The sequence below is a fragment of the Drosophila serrata genome, unplaced genomic scaffold, assembly GCF_035046125.1.
Source record: "Drosophila serrata isolate PLE 108 unplaced genomic scaffold, ASM3504612v1 contig_23, whole genome shotgun sequence".
Lineage (NCBI taxonomy): Eukaryota > Metazoa > Arthropoda > Insecta > Diptera > Drosophilidae > Drosophila > Drosophila serrata.
In genome coordinates, this window is record NW_028256921.1 from 397329 (window position 1) to 420382 (window position 23054).

At 38.2% G+C, this 23054-nt stretch overlaps 1 protein-coding gene across 1 annotated transcript; it reads right to left on the reverse strand.

Moving 5' to 3' along the window:
- Nucleotides 1-21973: 21973 nt before the first annotated feature.
- On the reverse strand, nt 21974-23054 carry lky (leaky). The gene has a single exon (XM_020952586.2). The coding sequence runs from the start codon at nt 22871-22873 to the stop codon at nt 22097-22099; it is 777 nt and encodes a 258-aa protein (XP_020808245.2). The 5' UTR covers nt 22874-23054; the 3' UTR covers nt 21974-22096.

The following is a 23054-nucleotide window of genomic DNA, read 5'->3' on the forward strand; positions in this document are numbered from 1 at the left end:
CAGTGTAGTCAATTTGAAAAGCAAGTCCTTAATGGATAACAGGACAGGAGAAGGAAAGTTTTCCTAGCCAATAGGTACAGCAAAAGTTTTATTAGTGTGAAATTTAAAGTGCTTTTGAGCTAAAATTTAGAATGTATATATTGTATATTTTATATAATCCACAGATATTGTGTCTTAGATCAACTCAATATCCTAGAGCTTTGATAGACACTGTTTTATTCCGAATTTAGTATATATATCTACGAGATATTTAATATAATCCTGGCAAAAAAAAAAAATAAATAATAATCAATGCTTTTACTGTATAATTTGTGTATTAAAATGTGTATTAAACAATTGAAGTACTCTGATTCTGCAGTATAATTCCCAAATCGTGCATACCCTAGCACTCCTTAACCTCTCCAGGGTGTCGACAACAACATGGGGAGCCGCGGTGAGGTCAGGGGTAAATGGGTATATTGACATTGCATGACTTGACGCGACTTAAGTACGCCGGCATAACAGCATAACAACAGCAACAAATGCTAGCAGGGCTGCCTCATTGAAAAATGTGTCTAAGTGAAACGTCTGTTGATGTTTGTAACACCACCACCGCCACCACCACCCAACCACCCCCCATTTTACCACCCTGTGTGAGCCCCTCTAGGCGGACGTACTCGTGCGCTAACTGATTAAAGTTAATATGCACTCATATTGGATTATGAGTGCTGTCAAATGGGCTCGAGGATGTGTGTGTATCTATGTATCTGTATATCTGTGGGGGAACAAAGTAAGGCACTCAAGTTGAAAGCTAAAGGAATAGACCGAGTTGAGGTTAATGTTGAAGCGCGTTCGCTGGATACGCGCTACTTTTGGCACCCTAATAGGCCAGCTTCGAGTTTGAGTTTGAGTTCAAGCCTAGTTACTTACAGGGCCACGCCCCAATGCCCCAATCTCCATTCCCTTCCCTCGCACACCTATGTATGCGTCATTCATCATTGTATGGCGTACATCAAACGAGGAGAGCAGAGAGCATGCGACAGAAATACGCATAAATAAGTATGGACATAAATTATACACACTCTTGTGTGTGTTTATATAAATAAATATCCTAGGGTATGTGCGTGTGCACACACATTAAGCTTATGTGCTATGCCCTTTTAAGTCAGCAGGCAGCACATTTTTAAAAGCCAGCACAACAGATTTCATAGAAGAAATTAACGTGTGAGATGTAAGGATTAAATTACAATTTGCACAAATACATACATTTCTTGATTTATATGTGTATCAGTAAAGTATGTTAATCTTTGCCTAATTAAATATTTATTAAATCACAAAACGAAGCCGTTTACTGAAATTTATACAAATTACTATACAAGGAATGCTAAGTACTATGTGCTAGGTATTTCTCCTTGGACTTCCCTTTCAACTTTTTATGCTCAACATTAAATGTTCAAAGACTTTTTGGTTATCAATTATGGGCTGAAAGGTGCCTTACTATGGCTGCCTTAAATGTTAATGAGCGCCTTAAAGGCAGCCCAAGCATCGTCTAGGGATTTAAAGGCGTCTCGGAATATGCTTTCTAAAAGTGATTTGACTTGACTTGACGCGGGGAAAAGTCTGGCCCTGGCTTTGCAAATATGTTGGCTTCCTGCCTCAAAGGATCAATATTTGATATTGGCCTGGGCTGTGGAAAAAGCCAAGCACTCAGGAAGGAGGAAGAGGGATCCATCCGCAACATGGCAATAAAGTAATTATTGATGTGGCCAAAAGATTTTCCTACTGCTGCTGCTATTGCTGGCATGCTGGCAAAAGTTTCCGCCATTCGTTTTGCGGCTTCTAATTGCGGCAACTTTTTCCGGCAAGCACAGAAGATGGCAATAAGCCGGTTTTGGTCCGGGCTTTGGACTCCGGACTCTGGAATGCATCTGGCGTTTGTTTGGCCAACACTCGAGGAGGAGGGGAGGGGAGATCGAGGATGAGTGAGAGCGATTGCAGTCCCAAATGAAAATACCCCCCAAAAAGCGACAGCGATTGTGCCATTAGATGGCTTTTGCCTCTTTGCTCTTGGCTCTTTTATTTGCATATTGCGCATTCGACGGGTGGTACGACGGCCCCAGGAGGAGCCCCATCCAAATGCCCAGTGATTAGTCAGAGCGCTCAGGCAAAGTACTTTCAAGGTTGCAAACCAAGTGGCAAGGCCACTTTAGTCGGCCTTGTTAGCCTTGACCTCGTCGCCTCGCGTTTTGGAAGTTTTGCGGTCGAAATGTGAGTGGAAGTTGAAGTTATGGTTAAGGTTCCTGCTGGCCTTTGCCCTTCTCCCAGGGCACAGTGACACAAAGCTACTGAAACTGAGTTTCTTTTTGGATAAATGTAGACGTTTTTGGGGAAAATGTAAAAGGATATTGAAGTTGTACTGCTGATCTTTGGTCTTCTGGCAGGCACAGTGGCTTGGAATCTCTACAACCAAGGCACGTTTTCAGGTCATAAAATAGGTTTTTGGGCAAAATGTTCTTGTATGATATAGTGGCTTGGAATCCCTGAAACTAAGCTACTTTTTGATCAATGAAAAGGCAAAGTATCAATCTTTTTATTCATATTTTCAAGTACCTTGACGGTTTTTAGTTTAAAATTAATATAAATATACAAATAAACTTCAATTTTGAGACAGCAAATGCAAGATTTTTTAACTGAATCTCCTGCATGCCATCTCTGATTTGTTTAGCTCGCAGAACTTGTGCTCCACTGTGCTCAGGTGCTTAGCTTTGTTGACTGACTCACCTTGCAAACACACACACTCGCTGCACACACACTCCATACACACACATGCAGGCAGCGCACAGGAAGGCTAAGGCTTATTATGGTAGCTTGTACACCTTAATGAGACGGCATAAATCAGCGGCAGGAGCACGCACATACACACAAACACACACACACACTTCACCGGCTTCCCCCCTCTTCTCCCTCGCTTGCATAACTGTGAAATGTTAACAAAATACTATTTGATCGCGTGCAGCAAGCAGCTCCACGGTCTCCACGGGCGAATACACGGGGATTTACATTCAAATTTGGAATTGGAGTTGAAGGTAATCTCCATATTGAATTGCCTTTAATATTTTAGCGAGCGAGCGAGCGAATGCAGCGAGTGCACACGGGTCGTATACGTGATGCGGATAATATTCGGCACTACGTTGAGAAATGCAAAACTATTTGCATAGTTCAGTGGCATTTTGTTTATGGCCATCTCTTGCCCGGGGGGGGGGGGGGATGGGGGCTCGCTCCCCTACCCCCATTTCCAATGGGCTTTGCCTCCAAACCCCCTACAAAATTCGATTCGATTCGTTGTTGAATTTATGGCATTCATTTTGTGATCAATCGCTTGTCAAACAAAAACGGGCAAATGGCAAATGGCAAATGGCAGCGACTGAAATGGGAATTTGCGGTCGAAAAATTGAAGAGCTGGCTGCACAATTATTATTGGTAGAGAAAGCGTTTAAATTGCAAAAATATATATATATATATATGTTAAATGTGTGTGGCCGTAAACATTTCTATACATTTATTTATCTTTCATGTGAGAGTTTTCCACATTTTTTTCCCTTTGCTCCTGACTGACTGTAAAAACTGCGACTAATTGCGAAAAATTTTTTCATTTCCCCAGGTCACAGAGATTTTCCATGTGAGCGTCTGTTAGTATCTGTGTAATTTATGTTTGTTTATATGCATATGAGTACGGACAGTGTGCAAACACACAAATTAAACAAACATATACACACACAGATACATACAGCACCTTTTAATAAACTTGACAGAGAGCAAAAGCCGAAACCAGCAAAAATGTTAGATAAGCACACACACACATCCTGCACACACACCCATTACACCCCCTTTACATATTTAGAGAGCTTGGAATTATGTTTAATTTGAAGGGTTTTTGCTTTTTTGTGCTAGCTAGCAATTCCTCAACTAATTCAATATGCCAAGACATTTGTCTGGCACAAAACTAACACAGTATATAACTAACCAGCATACAAATATGCAAATTGTGAATTTAATACGCCAGACTAAAATAATAATCAAGCGGTAATCCGGGCACAGCCGGGCTCAACCTGTTTCGTGTATCTTGTGCGTATTTGCGCAATTAAATGGAATTCTTGTAGCTCCCCATCTGCCCTGGCACCAGCTGCCGAATGTAATTCATTAAATTAATGAAATTGCATTGCACACAAGGGCAAAGATAGAGATGGAAATGGAAATGGAGATGGAGACGTAGCCAAGATGCTGAGCAACTGCCAAGCTTCAACTGCATTGTTTGCTCTGTGCTTTGAGTGCTTAGTGTCAAGGCAAAAGACCGCCATTCGGGCGTCCATTCAGCCAACCAGATATCCAGTTATCCGGATATCAAAGTGTCCAACTATCCAAGTAAGTTTCAGTCGTACCCAGCCACTCTCTCCCACTTTTTCCCACATGAAGAAAAAAGGACTTTGGCTGAGTTTTTCTATTAGCAAAAAAAAACTTTTGTACAAAGATACGGAGAAAACCTTTTGAAAATAAATGTTATTTAGTTATTTTCTCATTTTAGTCAACTCCTTTTGGTGCATCCAAATCAAACCACAAGGCAACAACTGAAGTAGTAATGAAGATGCAACCACAAATAATATCCTGGAGCCAAGGTCTTTTTGCCTAAACTCAACTGGGCATATGATTTAATTAAGCAGATGGCATATGATTTAATTAAAGGTAACACGTTCCGGTATTCTTTGTGGTCAGTTGGCAGTCAGAATTTAGATTCCTTAAAACCAGATAGATTGCAGCATTGCTAAGATTGATGATTTCGATGTTACTTATATTTTACTATTAAATATAAAAGTTATTTCAATAAATTTTAAAGCTATTTCAATAAATATAAAAGTTATATCAATAAATATTCAAGTTCTATCAATAAATATTAAAGCTACTTCAATATTTATGTATTTCTGTGAGGTGTGTTTTGCCTTAAAGTGAAAGTTTAGCAAAAACACCCCAAAAACCACTGAGAAGCCAACTAGGAACGAGTAAATACCCAAACAACGAGTAAGCAAGATCAAATAGAAGAAAGTGGCGAGTAATAACAAGGGGTAAAAGAGAAGGATGCAAATAACTAGTAAACAAATACGAGTTCAGGACTCAAGACTTAAGGTGCTGAGTAAAAAAAAGAGATATGAAAATCAGCGAGAATAGGAAGACGACGTGATAGTTAATCAAGTCTTTAATGGCGAATGTCAAATGTATTTGTGATATTCACCACAAATATCACTAATAATCTATTAAATAAAAATATTCTCTATTATAAATTGAAATAACTAGAGACTTTCTTCCAGTGCAATTGCATGTGCAGTCCATCTCCATCACTTGCACATCTTTCAAAACCAACATTGGCTTTCAATTGGATTTGATGTATTTGCTTTGACACTTGCCCCTCCGTTCGAAAGGATATATCTAGCATATATCTACTCGATCCTGGATATTATCCCTGCCTTTGCCTGCAACTAGTTGCGCCTTTGCAAATACCCAATCCCCAAAGACCAAATATTGTATTACAGGTGTTTAACAGCGAACAATAAAAATGCTACCGAGCATAAACACTGGATCGGCGAAAGGTACACAATGGCAAAAAGATGGCAAGATGCTTTGGCGCTGGCAGCAGCATCTGTGAATGGCAGGCCATAAAAATGCTGCCCGAGGCGAGGTGCAAGAGGAGATGGAGGTGGAGGAGGGGAAGGTGGCAACCAGGAGCCAGGAGCCACGAAACACGAAACACGGAAGCTCATGGCAGGGAAACATATTTAAATAAATTCCAATTCGCACACACACACACACACACACGTGGAGCGAGGGTTCTAACACCCGTAAGCAGAGCCAATAAATAATGTTTGCCGGCAAAAAAAAAAAAAGAATGAAAAAAAAAACCGTAAGAGGAGGAAAAGGAACAAACAACACAAGCAACAACAAAATAAAGGCAAAAGGAGCAGGAAAACTTGCAGATACAATTCCATTCAATCCCGCTCCTCGCCTGGACCCGCCCTGCTCCACCTGTACCTGCACCTGTACCTGTCTATCTGCATTTGTATACATTTTTATTGCCAACAATTTCGTTTTGATAGTTGCAGGATGCGGCGGCGGCGGCGGGTTTGTGGCGGGGAAATGGCAGCGCAGCGATCCCGCACAAAACTCAAACAAAATGGCGTTGAAAAAACAAATGGCGTCATTTACAGAAGGATGTGGAAGGACTCAGTCGTTGTATGTGCGAGTGCCAGTGTGTGTGTATATGTGTGAAGCGTGAAAACTGCAACAGCAACAGCGCGTGTTTGCTCATAATTCGGTTATGTGTGTGTATGTGTGTGTGTGTGAGCGTGCAGCACCCTCACACCTCCCTTACCCTCTCCCGAGCATTCAACTGCTTGCCAAGCATATTGAGTTCTGGTGAATAACGAATGCAATTTATTTGATTGACTGTTTGATTGAATAAAACGGCAGCAACAACGAGTCCAACCAGAACAAACGGAATGCGCCAACTGCAGCTATCAGCGAGAGGGAGAGAAGCTACATCCTGCAAGCCCAAGGATCTCTGCACACACACACTGGGCGAAGAAGGATAGAAGGAGTGATGACAACGACAGGTTTATCAATCTCAATTTGTGATGATTATTGAATCGTTTTGGATAATTATGGGGTCTTTAGATATCTGTTAATAATTATTTAATATTTAAACATAAATAAAACTATAATTATGGCAAAGAAATTATATTATAAACGTAAAACTTACAACATTTTAAGTTACGAGGCGGTTTAATGAGCCAGAAAAGCTTGAAAGGATGAGTAAAAGCAACGAGTAGGAGAGCGGAACGCCTAGTAAAGAGGAATGAGAACTAGCGAGAGCGGACAAAGGACGAGAAGACAGTTGATTTCCATCTCAAAGTCAAGCGATTTGCTTTTTATAAACTTCTTATAAATAAATAAATCAAATAATCATAAATATAGGTATAAAAAAAAACCCTTATTGATTAATTCATTGTTTATATATCTCCAAAATATTTTTAAATAGTTCACTTACATCCACTCAATTCTCTCTGTGTTGCTCACTGTTCGTGTGAGTAACTGACATCAATTTTATTGAAACCTTTTGTTTTTTCATTAGGGTTTGTTTGTTACCAAAAAAATAAAACGAAGGGATTAAAATAAATTGAAACATGAAAGTAAAGTGCGCTTTTACTAATTTATGGAAAGTTGTTAAGACTTTATTGAAGACCTCAAGGGGGAGGAGAGAGAGGGAACTCAAGTGCAAAACCGATACAAACCGTTGAAGAAAGTGATAGCCGAAGGCGTCTTCGATGGAAACTTTAAGGACCCATCACAAATCAATTTCCATAAGCAGGAGCTGGAAAAAGTTTTCGCTAATCGCTCATTTGATTACCAAAGTAGTTCGCATCAAGTTCGTAATTGAGGTATTTTTCCTTGCAGTTATTTATCTTCATTATCGCTTAATACCCAGGCAGAACTTGGTCGGCCAAAGAGGACCCTCTGCAACTGTAATTAGAGTTGCCCTTGGATCCTTAGATCCCTGGATTCTGGACAGTGTATTTTTGGCCAAGTTGTAAGTGCTGCCAAGTCTACTTCTAGTTTTTGTTTTACCCCCTCCCCCCACAAGTTTTACGCTCTTTTTTATGGCACCCCCCACAAATCACGGCCAGCAGACAAGCAACGGCCATCAATGTCACGGGCGACAATCAGGGAACACACGCCATCGTTGACAAGGGGATGGAGGACGAGAGTCCTGGGCGACAGAGAGCGTGCCTAGTAAGTAGTAATCAAAGCATGTCGACAAAAGGAAAGTCCAGAGAAAGTTGAAAAGTTATTAAAGTTAAACCAAACGCGTTTGGAATATCAACTAGCAGGAAAGCGGTGGCTTTCCATTGGGAGTCGAGAGACTGTAGCAACGATTGGGATTAATGAAATTTTTAACTTTTTTTTTGGCTGGCCCCAATATTTGATGAATTGCCGTTTAGGTTGTAAAAATTTTACAAAATAATAACAAAAACTAGAAATCATATGACACTAGCTTAAAGTTTAACCAACTGACTCCCCCAACATCCTTGTTCTTTTTCTACTAACTTGACCCTTGAGCATGGTTTATAGGGACTTAAGGCACTATATTAGATCTTCAAGGAAAAAGGATAAGGACTGAGGGGAAAGGACCTGCCTAATGAACTGTGTGCCTGGCTGAACTTTAAAGTGCCCTTCATTGGGTCAACTTGTAGGTAACGTAGGTTGCCTCTAAAAACAGACCCATCTAGACAATAATTGGCTAAACATTTAGTAGAAGAGCCTTCTCTTTTTGGAGCTCAATTTCGTTTTATTGCATTACGTATACGCCATATTAATTTCAGATCATGAAACAATGGGAAAAACTTTCCACATGGCAGGGGAAACAAGACCTAAACTAACAACAACAACAAAGGCACAAACAACTTTTCCATATCTCAAGTGTAAACTTTTGCACATATGCAAAACCCAACTGCCGAATGTGTCTTCAAGAATTTAATTAACAAATGCCCGCAAATTTATTTGTCAGCTCTCTAGCTTTGGGAATAATTTCTGGCCAGCGTACTTGTTGAAAGCCATAAAAGTGTAAAAGGTTATGCATTCAAAAGAGGCCTGTCATCGCCACCGCTGACACATAGTCAAGGGAAATAATCTAAGCAGCATGAGAATATCCTAAAACACTCCATTAACTGGTTGTCAGAAAGTCCAGTTTTTGGGGTTTTATTCTCTAAGAAATGCCAGTGTATTAACCCCTTTTGTCGGAGGGGGAGTAAGGAAGATCCTGCCTTGGAATTACTTCCACTCAATAGCAATGTCCCGAATTTCCCCAAAGAGTGCAAAACATTTTTATCTTATTTGCCTCCACATATGCCCGGGGACTTTTCCAGCTGTCTTTGGCCCTTGCGTGTGTTGTGTGTGTGTCTGTCCCCAGCCTGCCTCGGCCTGTGGCAACTCCTAAACAACAATTTTATACCATTTTAGCTTTCTCCAGCTTCAGCTTTTGGTCTGCAGCTTTTTTGATTGGGCTCAAATTTTAATGGCACTGCAACTGACACAGGCAACACCACTGAGAGAAAAATCAAGCAAACAAAATGAAATCTAAATGAATTGGGAAATCGTTGAATTCTATGTCAAGTTTTAATTGCAAATGAAGCCCATCCTTTTGTATTTCTTAAACGAGTTTTCAAGGCAAACTACACTAGGTTTTGATATGGTTTATAAACCTTAATTTTCTCTGTGCCTTAAATGGTAGTGACCTGATGCTGGGTTATGGCCTGGCCCAGTGGCCTGAACAAATGTGGCAAAAATTGTGGCAGGCCAAAAACGTATAATTTTTTGCTTTGTTTGCCCTTGGTTTGGTACTTTTTCCAGATTCTCTGGCCAGAGTTTGTGTTTTTGTTTTATACCCTTTAGAGGGTATTTTAATTATAGTTTGAAGCTTGTTACGCCAAGAAGGAATCATTTCCGACCCTATAAATCATATATATTCTTGATCAGCATCAATAGCCGAATCGATCTAGCTAACTCAGGAGGAACAGTTTTTTTTTTGAATTTTTTTTCAATCATTTTTAAGGGGTTACCTCGTTAAAATAATGAAAAAAATTTTTTTTTTCATATTTAAATTAAGTATGCACATCTATTAAACTAATAAAAACTACCATAGAAGTGTTTTCCGATTGAAAATTAAAGCTTTTTTTGGCAGAGTTATGCGTATTTTAAACTGTGAATTGTCGATAAAAAGTGTTATACAAAAATATCAATGAATATTGATTCAAAGTAATTCAGTAATAATTGATTTCCGTTTCGGTTCTTTAATTAATTTGCAAGGGTATATAAACAAGTACTTTCCAAAGTAAGTTCCCTTTTCTTTTTTGGGTTTTGTTTAGGTTTTCTTTTTTTGCTTCCACTGTTGGCTGTCAAACTCTGTTGCAATTTAAGCAGCCAACAAAGTTGCCCATCTCATGGTAACCGGCGCCACCTAAGGCAACGACGTTACCCACTTCAACAAGACTCTGAGGTCAACAAATGTAATATTGTCTAGGGCTTAGCCCGACATGCTCACTGCTTCTTCTACTGCTGTTGCTGTTGCTCACAATTTTTGTTGACGTTGCGCTAAACAGCGGAAAAAAGTTACTTTTCGACTTTGGCGCCTCAGCGTTGAAAGTTTTCCCTCATCTTCCGCCGCACTGCACTCGCAGCTTGGAGCCCGCAAAAGTATGCCACAGATATAAGCTAGCGAATCCACTGAGTGTATGAGTGTGAATTGCAAGGGTATGAGTGTATGAGTGAGTGTAAGTGTGAGTCCAAGTGTGTGTGAAAGTGTGTTAGGTGGTGGTGGGTGTGCGACTGATGTCTGCCGGCATTGAATTGACGCTCATGATTATTTACGCAAAGTGGATTAGAAAATTTTTATGGTTTCGATAAGCCGCAAATTAATTTTCCTACACAGACTGCAGAACCTTTCTGACGGTAAGAGACACTGAACCGAGGACTAAAAAGGATGTCCTGGCCTTGGGCGTGGCTGTCATTCACATTTATATGCTCAGTGACAGTCACAGCATGCAAAAAAAAAAAAAGCGAAGCCCGCTAAGGGAGTCCAAAGGACAAGGTCCTTTAAACCTTCTTCCTTTGAGGAGACCCCAAGGGGTTCTTTTTTTAAATAATATTAAACGAATGCTCAATATCTGAGTTATTCGAAGTTCTTTTTAAAGTTTTTTACATATTTATATATAAAATATGTGAAATGCATTAATATAATATCAAATGAATGCTTAAAATTGGTGTTATCTGGGTTTCTTTTTAAAATGTCCTACATATTTCTGCCTAATTGATTAAATTCATTAAAATAAAATGAAATAAAAGCCTAAGAAAGTATTCTTACATTTTTATTTTAAAATCATTATTTATTTAAAATTTCATTGAGACAAGCCTACACTCATAAATGAAAGAAATTAATCTCAAATGAATTATTTATGTGAATCCTTCGTTTGGGTCGACTTTCTACCTTTTGGTATGGAATTATGGCTATATTAATATTAACCTGTGTGGCAACAAGTGGTTGGGGAAAGGGATTTCTTAACTCCTGGCACTCCGACACTCTGAACTTTGAATCAAAAGGAGTTGCCTTTCGACTGACGTCAAACGTGGTGGTGGTGGTGGCGGTTTCGGCGGCGGCGTCGGCTCAACGCACTGAGAACGAATGAAAAATTGCTGAAAAAGTAGCAATTTCCTTGATTGACGCTCATCAGAGTTGCCGGCGGGTAAGGAAAGGAGGTTTGAGAAGTGTCCTGGGAGAGCCGCTGCTTCTCCAACTTCAGCAAACATTTCCGGCGCCATTTCGTACTTGTGCTACTTTGTTGCTCCACACAGACACAGACACACACCAACACCAACACCTACTTTCCATTTAGATATGTATACTTTTATATATATATATATATATATATATATATATATAGAAGGACTTTTATAAAAATACTTCTGTAGGAGGTTCTTCACTTTCTGTTCGTCCTTTTGAGTGACTTGGCTGCCTTTTGTTTTACTTCGCTGCTACATTTTTGTCTTAAATGATTGCCATAAAAAATAAGTGCACATTATTGTTACAGCAGGAAAGAGATGGCAAGGAAGAAAACCAGAGAGAAAGAGAGAGAGGGAAGAGTCTGAGATGGAGACCGAGATGGAGAGCAGCAAGTGCGTTCGAAGGCACTTTACAGTTATCCATACGCGTAGTGTAACAAATGATTTTCACAGCATTTTTGCTTTATGAGCTCTTTAGAAGCACCGCGGACCTGCCTTGCCGCCACACTTAAGTGATTTACATGGCTCTTGCGGCGGAAGTGCAGCAAGAATACAGCTGCTTCCTGTTCGGCGGAGACCTGACTTTGCACTCGAGCTAATAGTTCTAGGGCATCAATTAGGCCAATATGAAAAATAACCATTAAATATAGGAAATATATAATGGCAGCAAGTAAAAATGTCCTTTAGTTCTTATTAATTTAATTTAGATCTGCAAAAAAGGCAGCTTCTACTTTAATGTGAAGGATTTCGTATACTCACATTAAAGCTGCAATAAATGCACTTAATTTAACATTTATATTGCAACTCATAAAATTATTTAACAAACAACAAGAAAAAAAGTTTGCAATACCCATGCAATAGTTTGCAATTGGATCATTAATAATCGAAGGATTTTGTTCAAGAGAAAAAACAGGGGATATAGACAAAAATAATATTTAAAAATAAAATGTTATAAAAAATATACCAATGTAAAATGTATAATTGAAAAAGTTTTGATAAAATAGTATAAAATAATAATATATAAAATTTTAATATATAATATAATTAGTAATGGTAATATACAGTAATATAATGCTTAAAATATATAAATATACAGTAAAGTTTCATTAAAATTCGCTTGCACTCACAGTTCTTTTTCTCATTCGTTATATGTATATGTACATATCCCTAAGAAAACAAAATGTAAACAAAGGCAGTTAATCGATTGGCAACATTTCAACATGTTCCCAAAATGTTGCAAAAAAGTTAAAACAATGTTGCCAAAATTAGCACCACCAAGCGTGGATCGAGAATTCTAAATGTAAGTGGCTCTCTGGCTCTTACGATCCACTGTCATGGAAGAGAACAAACCTAAGCCGGTAGATTTTCAAAGAGTACAGAAGAGTAAATGCGCGAGCGAAGACAGTTAGAAAAGAGAAAATGAACGAGCGACGACAGTTAGAGCAGAGTAAATGCGCGAAAGAGTAGATCAAGTGCGCGAGCGAAAGCAGCGAACGACAAGGATAAGGAAAAGTAGAAAATCGTTTTGTTTCACTCACCCGCTAACATTCTTGCTGCAGCAATCATAACGGTGCTTCAAAGTTAGTTGGCGAAACCCAATACACTCAAAAAATGATTATGTCATAATAGTCAGTTAATTTATGGAAGGGCACATTTTTACACTTTTCACTTGCTTGTTTTTCAAACAGGACTGCCAACGCGATCTATTTAGGTTGGGGAAAAGAAAAAAATAAAAATAAATAAATAAATGCAAAATAATTATATAGAAAATAAATAAAAAAAATAATAATTAAAATATAATAAATTAATACTGAATAAATATAAACGTGTCTTGAACAAGAAAAGAAGCCAAATTTTACTTACCATTGCAGTACGCAATTAAATTTTAGGAACGAATCGATGTGATCTGATCAAGGCATTTCCCCCGCTTATTCCATAGCTTTCAATTTTTATTTTGTATTTATCACAGCTACACTTTTTTTTCTGAGTGCACCCAAACGACTCGGTGAAAGGAGGGAGGGAGATGATGGAACCGTAACTTTGCGGTACCGCTTAACGGTTGACTTTACATTCCTTCTTTTTTCACTTGCACTAAATGCACTGATCTTTGCACTGTGACTGCTTTGGGACTGCTCCAAGCATATTCCCCACTACATTAACACTTTTCGCAGGAGAAGCTCACCGATTTTCCGCTGCTTTTCGGCGTTTTCACTTTTTTCACCGATCGCCCTGCGTGGGAGACATCTTGCTTTTTCAGTTCTTTTTTTCACCTCCGCTTAGTTCGGCTGCATTCGAGTAACTGATTCCCGACGGCAATCGAGAGACTTCGCTCGGTGATTTTGGAACGAGGCAATGTTACCGATGTGTGGGCGAGGGAGGGGAAATGGAGAGATGTCAATTTCAACTGGCAACATCCAAATAACTTCCATTCTCGAACAGGACTGCCAACGGGATCTATTTAGGTTGGGGAAATGGAAAATTAAATAAATAGTAAATAAATGCAAAATAAATATATAGAAAATAAATAAACAGTAATAAATAATAAATAAATAAAGAAAAAATAATAATAATATTAAATATGTAGGTATTTACGTGTGTGAAACAAGAAAAGAAGCAAAAGTTTACTTACCATTGCAGTATGCAATTAAATTTTAGGAACGAATCGATCTGATCTGATCTTGGCATTTCCGGCACATCTTCCATATTTTTATATTTTTAATTAATTTTATATATATCACAGCGACACATTTTTCCCAGTGTAGCCAAACGACTCATGGGAAAGGAGAGAGATGACGAAACCGTAACTTTGCGGTACCGTTTAACGGTTGACTTGGCATTCCTTAATTTTTCACTTGCACTAAATGCACTGATCTTTGCACTGCGACTGCTTTGGGGCTGCTCCACGCATATTCCCCACTACACTAACACTTTTCCAAGCTGCGGCTAGCTAATTTTCCGATCCTTTTCCGCGTTTTCACTTTTTTCATCGATCGCCCTGCGTGGAAGACATATTGCTTTTTCAATTCTTTTTTCGCCTCCGCTTAGTTCGGCTGCATTTGAGTAACTGATTCCCGACGGCAACCGGGAGAGTTCGCTCGGTGATTTTGGAAGGCGGCGATGGGTGGTTGAGGGAGGGGAAATGGAGAGATGTCAATTTCAACTGGCAACATCCAAATAACTTCCATTCTCGAACAGGACTGCTAACGGGATCTATTTAGGTTAGGGAAATGGAAAATTAAATAAATAGTAAATAAATGCAAAATAAATATATAGAAAATAAATAAACAGTAATAAATAATAAATAAATTATAATAATATAAAATAGGTATTTACGTGTGTGAAACAAGAAAAGAAGCCAAAGTTTACTTACCATTGCAGTATGCAATTAAATTTTAGGAACGAATCGATCTGATCTGATCTTGGCATTTCCTGCACATCTTCCATATTTTTATATTTTTAATTAATTTTATATATATCACAGCGACACATTTTTCCCAGTGTAGCCAAACGACTCATGGGAAAGGAGAGAGATGACGAAACCGTAACTTTGCCGTACCGTTTAACGGTTGACTTGGCATTCCTTCATTTTTCACTTGCACTAAATGCACTGATCTTTGCACTGCGACTGCTTTGGGGCTGCTCCACGGCTTTCCCCCACAACACTTACACTTTTCGCAGGAGGACCTCATTGATTTTCCGCTGCTTTTCGGCGTTTTCACTTTTTTTCACCGATCGCCCTGCGTGGGAGACATCTTGCTTTTTCAGTTCTTTTTTCACCTCCGCTTAGTTCGGCTGCATTCGAGTAACTGATTCCCGACGGCAACTGGGAGAGTTCGCTCGGTGATTTTGGACGGCGGCGATGGGTGGGTGAGGGAGGGGAAATGGAGAGATGTCAATTTCAACTGGCAACATCCAAATAACTTCCATTCTCGAACAGGACTGCCAACGCGATCTATTTAGGTTAAGGAAAAGGAAAATTAAAAAAAAATAATAAATAAATGCAAAATAAATATATAGAAAATAATAAAATCGTACTAAATAATAAATAAATATTTAAAAAAAGAATAAAATAATAATAATAATAATACCATTGCAGTATCCAATTAAATCTGATCTTCGCATTTCCTGCACATCTTCCATATCTTTCATATTTTTTAAATTATTTTATATATATCACAGCTACACTTTTTTTTCTGAGTGCACCCAAACGACTCGGTGAAAGGAGAGAGATGATGGAACCGTAACTTTGCGGTACCGTTTAACGGTTGACTTGACGTTCCTTCTTTTTTCACTTGCATAAAATGCACTGATCTTGACTGCTTTGGGGCTGCTCCACGCATATTCCCCACTACACTACCACTTTTCCAAGCTGCGGCTCGCTAATTTTCGATCCTTTTCCGGGTTTTCACATTTTTTCACCGATCGCCCTGCGTGGAAGACATCTTGCTTTTTCAATTCTTTTTTCACCTCCGCTAAGTTTGGCTGCATTTGAGTAACTGATTCCCGACGGCAATCGAGAGAGTTCGTTCGGTGATTTTGGAAGGTGGCGATGTTAACGATGTGTTGGCGAGGGAGGGGAAACAGAGAGATGTCGTTAATGTCAACTGGCAACATCCAAATAACTTCCATCCTCGAACAGGACTGCCAACGCGATCGATTTAGGTTGAGGAAACGGATAATTAAAGAAATACTAAATAAATGCAAAATAAATATTTAGAAATTATATAATAAGTAAATAGTAATAAGGAAATATTTATAAATAATAAATAAATAATTACTAAATACATATGAAGGTATGTTGAACAAGAAAGGAAAATAGCTTCAGGAAGCCAAAGTTTGTATGTATGTAAGTCCTTGTAGTTTGCAATTAAATTATAGCAAAAAATCTAAAATTTATTATAACTGAGCTTATAATATATGCTTACTCTAAATCGTTATTGATCAATATTTTTATGTAAAATTGTAAATTAGAAAAAAGCATAACTCTGCTAAAATAGCATTAATTTTAATTCGGAAAACTGTCCTATGTTAGTTTTTATTAGTCAAATAAATCTGCATACTCAATTTACCATTTTAAGAAATTACAATTTTTATAAAATTTTTTTTTACAAATTTAATGAAGCCCCTTAACAAATGTTGAAAAAATTGGTGAATTATTTTTTTGTTCTGAGATGGCTAGATCGATTAAGCTTCTAATGCTGATAAAGAATATATATGATTTATAGGGTCGGAAATGACTCCTTCACTGCCAGGGTATAAAAGAAACATATTTTGTGATTGTTTTAATATCATTTAGGGAAGATGTGTCATAAAGCAGCAGGATTATCTGATCAGTGATCAGTGATCTAGAAATGACAAGTACAATGCGAATAGATCAACAAATAATATAGAGTTAGCTTTATCCGGTACATGCACTTGATCCAAACACAACTTCTGACACTGCAAAAGAAAGATATATATGTTTTTTGCAAGCCACTGGGTGGGACCTTCTCCTCCTCCCCAGTCTCTAGCCTTTCCCTTTCCTTATTTATCTCAATTTAATATTCATCCATCCCTCCTTCTTGTTTTCCTTGGCTATTTTTAAACTTGGTCCCTGTTACACTTATTTATGGGCGAGAACCTAGGGGAAAACGGAAACAAATGGCATTTGTCACTCAGTGACACGTGGCACGGCACTTGGCAATGATTCCCTCTACCCACCCACTCCTGTACTGGGTTGCAATGGGGCAAAACAGGGAGGAGGAGCGGAAAACACCAGGGGCATAAATAGGAAGCGGGTAAATTGATTGGGGGGCCACCGCCAAGCGGCCTTAAAGCGGGCTCTCTGAATCCCTGAATCCAGAATCTCCGGGTGCATAATCGCACAAAGGCGACGGGTCCTGTGAGGCCTTTGGCTTTTGTCAAGTGCACCCTTGCTGTGGGTCAGGAGTTGGTGTTTTCGGCCATTCAAAAGTCAGTCAATCAGTCAATCAGTTAGTCAGCCAGTCAATCGCCAGGCAACGGTGTTTTTCAGGTAAAATGCCAACACACTGGCTTCCCTCATAACTGTGGGCGACACAACACTGCGTATACGCAATGTGACATTAATTGACAAGGAGAAGAGAGCGCGTATACGTAACTGAAGACTACGTTATATCATAAAATATATGAAGAATTATATAAAAGAAAAGAAAATGCACAACTTTTAAAAACCTGAAAGCAAATAAGGAAGAAAAAAGCATTGTGGAAAAGCTGAAGGAGTGAGAAAAACTGGCAAATAAATATGCTGAAATAAATCAATACAAGCAAATCGAATTAAAACCATAAATGAAAATCGAATTTGCAATCACTTTATTTTTCCTTCCCCTTGCACGTGCCCGAAAGCTGCCACAGGCTGTACAAGTTCGGTTTTGTGTGCGTCTCTCTCCCTGTGTGTGTGTGTGCGTGTGTGTAAGCTATAAGTTAATTAAAAACAATAAAGTAAACAAAGAGCAAACAACATTTTTCGAGTTGTTCGACTTCATTCTTTTGGCTGTTTTGAAGTTACTTAGTTTGCATAATGGCCTCCCCTGGGCGGCGTCGACAAGTGCAATCGATATATGCTAATAAAACTGTCACAAACACACACACACACTTGGGGTGGTACATTTCGGGGTTATTTTATAATAAATATGTGAAATAAAAGCAGGAAGTTGCCTCCAAGGGAAACCCGTTCGCCGTGGGCGGCCATCGAAACGCATTCGAGGATGGCGTTAAAGGCATTATTCTGGGCAGGTAACTACTTCAACTACAGTGTGTATCATAACCATAAGCAGTTCTGAACTTTCGCCAGTCGTAGTGCAGATCTTGGAGAGCTACCCATAGTTCTTTATAGTAAATTGTCGCTTCTAAAGCGAATATTATACAGAATTTACTCCATTAAGGATAAATATATATATATAAAATATAAATTTATATATTCACACATTTAAAAAGTACACGAACTCATGCGTGGTATCAGAAAGTATAGGATCGGACGTCTATATCATGCAGCCACAATGTAAACAATCGGAATATTAAGAGAAAAGAAGTATAATTGTCCTGTTTTTAAAGCCATGCGAGGGTATTATAATTATAGTCAGAAGCTTGTAACGCTATGAAGGAGTCGTTTCCGACCCTATAAATCATATATATTCTTGATCAGCATGAAAAGCTTAATCAAATTTTTTTAAGGGGTTTCATCATTAAATTTGTCAAAAAAATTTATAAAATTTTAAAATTCTTAAAATGGTAAATTGGGTAAGCAGATTTATTTGACTAATAAAAACTAACATAGGACAGTTTTCCGAATTAAAATTAATGCTATTTTAGCAGAGTTATGCTTTTTTCTAATTTAAAATTTCACATAAAAATATTGATAAATAAGGATATAGAGTAAGCATATATTATAAGCTCAGTTATAATAAATTTTAGATTTTTTGCTATAATTTAATTGCAAACTACAAGGACTTACATACATATAAACTTTGGCTTCCTGAAGCTATTTTCCTTTCTTGTTCAACATACCTTCATATGTACTTAGTAATTATTTATTTATTATTTATAAATATTTCCTTATTATTATTTACTTATGATATAATTTCTAAATATTTATTTTGCATTTATTTAGTATATGTTTAATTATCCGTTTCCCCAACCTAAATTGATCGCGTTGGCAGTCCTGTTCGAGGCTGAAAGAAATTTAGATGTTGCCATTTGACATTGACGACATCTCTCCATTCCCCCTACACTACACACTGGGAAATAATCTGTAGCTGTGATAAATATATGTATAATAAATGAAAAAAATATGAAAGATATGATAGAAACGGATACAATGCCAAGATCAGTGCGTTTTTTTACTAGTGAATTTTTTTTTAATTTGCTCATAGTGAAAGTGCAAATATAATAATTTCAAATCCAGTGTAAAATGTTCCGCAAAATTCCATTTTCTCCAGTCCAGAAGCAAATGAAAAGTGTAAGTTTGCCCTTCAATAATTAAGAAAGTTATTAATTCTTACTAATTCTTGATTTGTGTTTTTTGAGTGTGTTTGGTTTCGGCAACCAACTCTCAAGCACCGTTTGGATTTCTGCATCAAGAATGTTAGCGGGTGAGTGAAACAAAACGATTTTCTACTTTTCCTCATCCTTGTCGTTCGCTGCTTTCGCTCGCGCACTTGATCTACTCTTTCTGTCGTCGCTCGTGCATTTACTCTGCTCTAACTGTCGTCGCTCGTTCATTTTCTCTTTTCTAACTGTCTTCGCTCGCGCATTTACTCTTCTGTATTCTTTGAAAGCTACCGGCTTGGTTTGTTCTCTTTCTTTAAAGTGGATCGTAAGAGCGAGATAGCCACTTAGAATCCATGATCCACGCTTGGGGGCAGTGTTGCCAGGTGATGAGCGCCCATATAAGCTAGATTTAAAAAAAAAATAAGCTAGAATAAGCTAAACAATTTTTAAAAAATGCGAAAAAACAAGCTACACCCAAATATGAGAAAACACGAAACATATAATATATATTATTATATTATATGAATATGTTATTATTAAAGAAAGTCTTAAAAATATGTTCTTAAAGTAAGCACTTAAAACAAATTAGTTAATATTTCATCAATTCCTTCATGTTGTTCGTCGCCGAGTGTTCGGCAATGAACAAACAAAGCGCTGCTTCCTGATCCTGAGTCTTGCAACACTTAGCCGGAAAATTTATTTTTTGCGATTCAGCAACTGATCTCATTGATAAAATGTGCTTTTTCGATGCCGCATGCTGCCTGATTTAAAAAATTTTGGCTGATATTGTCGACTTACAGTAGCAACAATATGCTTTGGTTCCTTCTCCTGGCACTTAAATTCGTTGTTTTGGAGCCAAGCATCCCGAAAAATCTGTTTATATATAACTTTCGGCATTTTGAGGACACGCTTTACCTATTTTCACAACACAACAAAATTATTGGTGGTAACACTTCAGCCAACAAATCGATCTCCGATAACACTTTCGATTAGAAATAAGTTCACGATCACATAAAATGCACATAACCATCGGAAAAAAAGAACAAACTCCAATATTTTCAGGCTATAAAGCATATTTTTCGTAAAAAACATTCCGTGGATGTCAAAAATACATAAAAAGCTAAAATATGCTAGATGAATTTTAAAATAAGCTATATTTCAAGCTATAAGCTAGATGGAAATTTTTCAAGCTTTTCTAGTTTCAAATATGCTAGAACTAGCTTATAATAAGCTAACCTGGCAACACTGCTTGGGGGTGCTAATTTTGGCAACATTGTTTTAACTTTTTTGCAACATTTTGGGAACATGTTGAAATGTTGCTAATCGAATAACTGCCTTTGTTTACATTTTGTTTTCTTAGGGATATGTATATAACGAATAAGAAAAGGAACTGTGAGTGCAAGCGAATTTTAATGAAACTTTACCTGTATATCTATTTACATGAAGCGTTATTTTACTATATTTTACTAGTAATGATTAACTTGGTTGTTAATGCATTTCTTACTAGATTTCTTACCTAGGCATCTGATTTGCATTTTTTACCCCACTGAAGTTAGATTTCCTGAGTGTCCTCTCTCGTGCTTCCGGTTTTTGTGGGCTGCACTCTCCCCCTCTCCCAAGCCGTTTAACTCTCTGTCAATATACATATATAAGTATAAATATATATATATATATATATATGTCTTTTCCTGTCCCTAATGCCAGCACTGAGCTGGAGCTGGAACAGGAGGAGGAACAGGAGCCCCGTTCCTAGCCACGCCGCGTGCGATCACGAAGCGCATAAATGGCATTTGACACGTGACAAAAATTTTGAATTTTAATATTTGCACCACTGTGTTTTGTTCTTGTTTCTTTTTTTTCTTTGCTTTTTGTTTTGGGTGGGTCCCTTCTGTATTTCTGGGCTAAACTGAATTTCATTTGGTTTTCCGTTCGCCATTGTTTCATCGACATGCCAATTCTATGTACGACCCGCGGTGGACTTGGACTTGGGTTCTGGGTTTCCCTTGAAATTTGTTTGCTTCGCATGTGCGGACACTTTGTTCAAATGATGCGACATAATAACTGCCACTGAAACTGGTTGTTCAGTCAAAGCCTTGCTTCAGCCTCCAAAAAGGAGCCCAACTTTTGACTGCCCATTAAATATTATGGCAATGCAAAGGAATCAACAACAGGCATAGCTACACCCGCACACACCCAAAGACACAGCAAACAACAGCAGCCAGGATATTTCAGGACATCCAAGAGAGAGAGAGAGAGAGAGAGAGAGAGAGAGAGAGAGAGAGAGAGAGAGAGAGAGGGAGAGAGAGAGAGGGAGAGAGAGCAGCAACAATCATTGGCTGGACATTTTTGCATTTTTGGCAATTTTTGGCAACGTGATGGCAAATAAAAGTTAAATGAAAATGAAACTATGCAAATACTGGCGACATATATATATATGTATATACATATAGATATATTTGGGATTCCAACTGCTGGTCATTTGGCAATCAGTCCTGGTTGTCCTCTGATTGAAATATTTATCCCCTCGGAAAGAGGAGCACACAGCATTTATATTTACATTAAATTAAAAATATTTAAGTGGGTATAATATTCTAAATTATTCCACAAATACTATACCAATTTAAACGTTCGATTTATTAACAATTTAAATATAAAAAATTTTTTTTTGATTAAGAATAGAATATCAATTGTTGAATGATTTTAAAATGTCTTTTTTGGCTGACGATGTCCGTCACTGATGAATTTTGAACGATGATCCCTTTTCCGAAGGACGATTGCTAATCCGCTCGCCAACGCCCATAATATCAGCCACTGTAGAGGCTCTCGAAGAGTTAAGGTAATGTTTTGATGACTGCATGTTGCCAAGATTCTGTTTCTGATTCTGAACAAATCCATTTCCCTGCTTGTACCCTGATTGGATGTCCTTGTGTTGCATAATTTGTGCTTTCTCACGAGCACGCTTCGGTACTTTGGCATCGAAGAAACCCTCATAGAGAACAAAATTATTGGCCTGTGGTATGGGACGCAGCAAACCATAATGCTTGCCCAGGAATGCTTTCATATTGTGCGAGGGTCGATCCACGGATAATTGACAAGCCTTCCAGCCCTGATCCGCTAACATTCGATCGAATAGACGCTTACCCTGACCACGACGCTGACGACTCTCATGAACATAAAAGTCAAGAATTGCTGGTGTTCGATCACAATGCTGAATGACACCTTTTTCATCGTATAAAAAGAGATCCTTGGTGCCCACCTTGAGCAATCCAGTGACGGCAATTCGACCAGATTCCCGATCGGTTATAAGATAAACCAATTGATCACCAGCAAGTTTGCTAGCAATGGTCACCGGTTGTCGCAATCCTTGGGCATTTGCCGAATGCTGCCCCATCATGTTGAGGATATGACTTAGTTGACAGTCGGGTGCCTCGGGTTGCAAATGATGCGGCTTAATGCAAATAATGGGTTGCGTAAAAAGCTCGCTAAGATCAAAGGCAAACTCCACCATGGTTTTCGGTTGGTTTTTCCTCTTTTTAAAGTTCTCTGAATTTCGAGTATCGTCTAAATGATGTTAAAAACGAATGACCTTACGACATGAGTGTCGGAGAGAGATCTGGTTGATACGTCAATTTGGAAATTTATGGTTGAGTTCAAAACAAATACATGACTTTAAACACCAGAGCTTGCTT